General features: G+C 44.6%; 1 protein-coding gene across 1 annotated transcript; it reads left to right on the top strand.

Moving 5' to 3' along the window:
* Window positions 1–359: 359 nt before the first annotated feature.
* On the top strand, window positions 360–3,153 carry LOC311314660 (eomesodermin-like; the record flags this gene model as incomplete). The annotated part of the gene is made up of 6 exons (XM_084445095.1): window positions 360–880; window positions 1,060–1,214; window positions 1,402–1,523; window positions 1,939–2,097; window positions 2,220–2,281; window positions 2,382–3,153. The coding sequence occupies 6 exons, from the start codon at window positions 360–362 to the stop codon at window positions 3,151–3,153; spliced, it is 1,791 nt and encodes a 596-aa protein (XP_084301221.1).
* Window positions 3,154–4,649: the final 1,496 nt, after the last annotated feature.

Below are 4,649 nucleotides of genomic sequence, written 5' to 3'. Positions count from 1 at the left end.
GAGTATGAAGCTCCTCCTTGGTGTGAACTAGGTGCCATCAAAGCCACACTCTCGCGCCTCAAAGGAGATCGGGGGTGTGAAATAGGGATCACATAAACCACCCACAGACAGTTTATCACAAGGAGACAGACGTGCCTTTACCTTGATAGGTAGTCTTCCAGTTAGCCCACTTCCCATTTTCAAATTGAGAGGCCTTATAAAGGCCTACGTGTTCATACGTTTTCCACCTTTATCTTTATGTCAAAGATGCAGGTTCCAGCACATAGACGGTGACTCTTAAGGACAAGTCCTGCACAGAAACGTCGGAATTCGGACTAGAGACGGTTGACCCTTCCTGAGAGAGAGAGAAAGAGAGAGCCATGCTTGGCGAGGGAGAGAGCAGCACCTTCCCAGCACCCAGGGACCCGACGGAGGAGAAACGAAAATCTCCGGCTATCGAAGCTGACGACCTCTCGGATGACAGTCGGTACACCGAAGAACTTGTCTCAGACCGATATTATATTTCATCCACATCTAAGCAGACTACAGATGTAGCGAATCCATGTTCCTTTGTACCGTATGCTGGCCAGTCTGGGACTGTGTACACCCCGCCCGGCGCATCCAGGTACTCGTCCTCGCTTCACTTTGGCGCAGTGTTGCCTCCCACGGGATTCTCCTCGGCAATGTGCGCCGGGCGTAATCAGTTCGGCTCAGCTTACCAGTTTGGTCAGGGTCCTGGCTGTATCTACCCGCCCTACACGGGCACAGGGTCGGGTATTGGCTCTATGTCCCTAGCCACAACAGGCGCTGGGGTGAGAGCTCAAGTCTATCTCTGCAATCGTCCTCTCTGGCTAAAGTTTCACCGGCACCAGACCGAGATGATCATCACCAAGCAGGGCAGGTAAGGTGGAAGGGAGGGGCGTTCAAAGTTTCCAATAAATAGCCTACCATCATCCATATTGTTTGTTTTTTTAGAGGTATTTTTTGTTTCTTTTTTCTAATAGATAATATTTGAACCAGTACCCCCTCTTGTTTTCTCTCTCTCTCTCCTTTCATTCTGAATATTATTTTCTTTTTTAGGCGAATGTTCCCGTTTCTTAGTTTTAACATCACCGGACTTAACCTTTCCGCACACTACAACGTATTTGTGGAGATTGTTTTGGCGGATCCGAACCACTGGCGATTCCAAGGCGGTAAATGGGTTACCTGTGGAAAAGCGGACAATAATATGCAAGGTACCCGTATGATTAAGAAATTAGTAGTTTCTACACTTTATGTAGCCTATATTGCATGTTATAAATAGCCTACCCTAACAATGGAACTAAGCAGCCTACCCAACATTTTAAGTAGGCCTAGCTTTTTTTTTTTTTACATTAGCCTACGTACCCTATAGCTTAGCCTACTTTTAAAATTGTATTTCAGGGAACAAAATGTACGTTCATCCCGAATCCCCGAACACTGGAGCCCATTGGATGAGACAGGAAATATCATTCGGCAAACTCAAATTGACCAACAACAAAGGTGCCAATAACAACAGTTCACAGGTAATTAAATTATCCTCTCCAAAAGTCATATGCTGGGGGTTCAGAGTCAAAGCTTGAATTATTGAACCATAACGGTAGAAATAGGAATGATCTTAATTGACGTGTTTCATTGTCTAAAAGTCATTTCACTCGTTTTTTATTTGAATAGGCTACAGGACTTTAGGCCTATGCTTTTAATACGTTGATGATATTAGATGATATGCTACTAGGCTATATGTCCGAAATGCATGCTCCCTAAGCCATAGTTGATTAATATTGGTGAGGTGCGAAATTGTCAAATGTAGCCTATATAATCTTATTCTCTGATCTCTAGATTTAGCCGGCTCATATGATAGCCTACAGATGATGCATCCATCTTAATGAATGAGACCGTTACTCAACTGAAACATGTATCCACTCTTCTATGATGTTTTAGATGCTCGTTCTCCAGTCTCTGCATAAGTACCAGCCCAGGTTACACATAGTGGAGGTGACGGAGGATGGAGTGCAGGATGTGAGCAGCGACACAAAGACGCAGACTTTCACTTTCCAAGAGAACCAGTTCATCGCTGTCACTGCATATCAGAATACAGATGTAAGCAATTTTTGCACAAAATTTGCTATGATTAAAGTGGGATTGATTGATCGGATGAATGGTAGCATACTCACCCTTGTTGAATTAGCTATCATCATATTTCCTTTTTGGCTTCCCTCTAGATCACACAGTTGAAAATTGACCACAATCCTTTTGCAAAAGGCTTCAGGGACAACTATGATTCGTGAGTACCTTATAATTATTAGAACATCGCCTAAATATTTCCTCCTAATGTACAGTGATGATCATAATAATATGCCCATTTCCTTTCCTGCTGTTTCCAGGATGTACACAGCTCCAGAGGGCGACAGACTGACACCATCCCCCACCGATTCATCCCGCTCTCACCAGATAGTCCCGGGAGCCCGCTATGCCATGCAGCCTTTTTTCCAGGACCAGTTTGTCAACAACCTCCCCCAGACCCGCTTCTACAACAGTGAACGGGCCGTGCCCCAAACCGGCAGCCTCCTGTCCCCCCAGACGGAGGACTCGGCCTCCCAGAGGTGGTTTGTGGCCTCTGTGCAACAGGGGGGAGGCAGCAACAAGCTGGACCTAACCCCTTATGAGGGAGAGTACTCCAGCAGCCTTCTCCCCTACAGTATGAAGTCTCTGCCCATACAGACCTCCCATGCCCTCAGCTACTACCCAGATCCATCCTTCACCTCCGTGGCTGCAGGCTGGGGGTCCAGAGGAGCCTACCAGAGGAAAGTGGCCGCAGGCCTACCGTGGTCACCCAGACCAAGCCCCACTGGGTTCCCGGAGGACCAGCTGCCCGGCAAGGACAAAGCTCAGGAGGAGGCCAGCAGTGGGGGCAGCGTCAGCTTGGTGTCCGGGTGGACAGCAACACAGCCCTCTCCTCTAAGTCTGGACAGTAAGGCTGAATCTGGTGCTTACCCCTTGGCGTGCAAGCGCAGGCGCCTGTCTCTGACCGGGCTGAGCACAGAGAACTCACCCACCATCAAGTGTGAGGATCTGACCAGCGGCAGTGACACCTACAGCAAGGAGACGTCCTCCTCCAAGAACATGGCTTACTATTCCTTTTACGCAAGCCCTTAAACATGCATTAGCCTACAGTTTTGAAAATCTGTCCCCGACCTCCCCTTTAATGCCTTTGTTTGTTTTGGCTTTCCAAGTCAGTCTGACATAATCTAAATGTGCTACCTACTGTACCTTGCCCACTCTGATTTTTAAATGAGAATTGTGTGTGCTTTTCTTAAAGTGCCAAAGCATTATACTCCCATTGGGTTGTGCTGATATTAAATCTTCAGTGGAACCAATATTAATGTATAATGTAGCCTATTGTATACAGTAGCCTATCTGCCATTGAAGTTTTGTTTACAAATGTAACTTATTTATTGAAGCTCATTGATAGAATGTTTGTGAACTGTAAAATGTGAGGTATCTTGTATGATATAGCTAGGCTACAATGCAACATAACAAGATTTGATAATTAAACACTTCCATGGACCAGGACTTCGAGTTTGGAGTTTGTTCACCTTCAGCTTTGTATCCACCGTCAAAACGTTCAACGTTGGCTTCATCATTTGTGTACTCCACCATCTAGTGGTACAACTTTGTAATGACACTCCTATTCCAACAGAATTGTATTCTGCATTTGACAAACGTGCACAGTGCCCGTAGGAATGGTGTGGTATATCTATCTATCTATCTATCTATCTATCTATCTATCTATCTGTCTATCTGTCTGTCTGTCTGTCTGTCTGTCTGTCTGTCTGTCTGTCTGTCTATCAAATATCTGTGGTTAAAACCGTAACCCATACAGCAACTCTGCAGAGATGCACAGCACCCAAAACTGAAGAAACACAACTCTGTTTCAACACATGAAAAACCAACTATCGATCTGACTGTAGGTAAGATGTAGCTTTAATATTCATGCACTGTACCCGTGGTCTGATCAATCAATTAAAGGAGTAGTAAAGGGAAAATGCATGTTTAGCCCTGTTTTAAGGTTACTTATGATCATATACAATGGTTCAGATCAAAACGTTGACAAAACTAGCACTTTTGAGAAAGTCTGATAATTGCTCTACCACAGTTTTGGTCATACAATGGATGTGGGTGGGCACCGTGAAAAATCATTCAAAAAACATGTTAAACTTTCGATTTCAAAGACAAGAAACTAGTTACGGTTGCTGTCCCACAAACTCTACTGAACAGTACATGCCTGATGATTCTCTCAATGATTCCTGACAGTATTGCTGTATGTTATTGTCAAATGGCACTACTTTGTGTAAGAGAGTTCTACAGAACCTGAACTACTCTACACGAGGATATATCCATAAGATTTGGATTTCGACCGACCAGGTGACAACATACGAGTTGATGCTAGCTAGGTGGCAATCTATGCGGAAGGCAGACACCTCACAAACTCCAGATTAAAATTAATCAGGACAAACCGAGGAGTTTTACTGAACATGTAAAGCGGGGTGGGTAAGTTAGTAGTATCCATTCATAGAGAATACGCCTTTGAGAATGATCTGTTAACTACTAGCTACGGGCTAATTACAATTACATTATAACATTATGGTAGA

This window comes from Borostomias antarcticus, assembly GCF_949987555.1.
Source record: "Borostomias antarcticus genome assembly, chromosome: 10".
NCBI classification, from domain to species: Eukaryota; Metazoa; Chordata; class Actinopteri; order Stomiiformes; family Stomiidae; genus Borostomias; species Borostomias antarcticus.
This window is presented reverse-complemented; position numbering and strand designations above follow the sequence as displayed.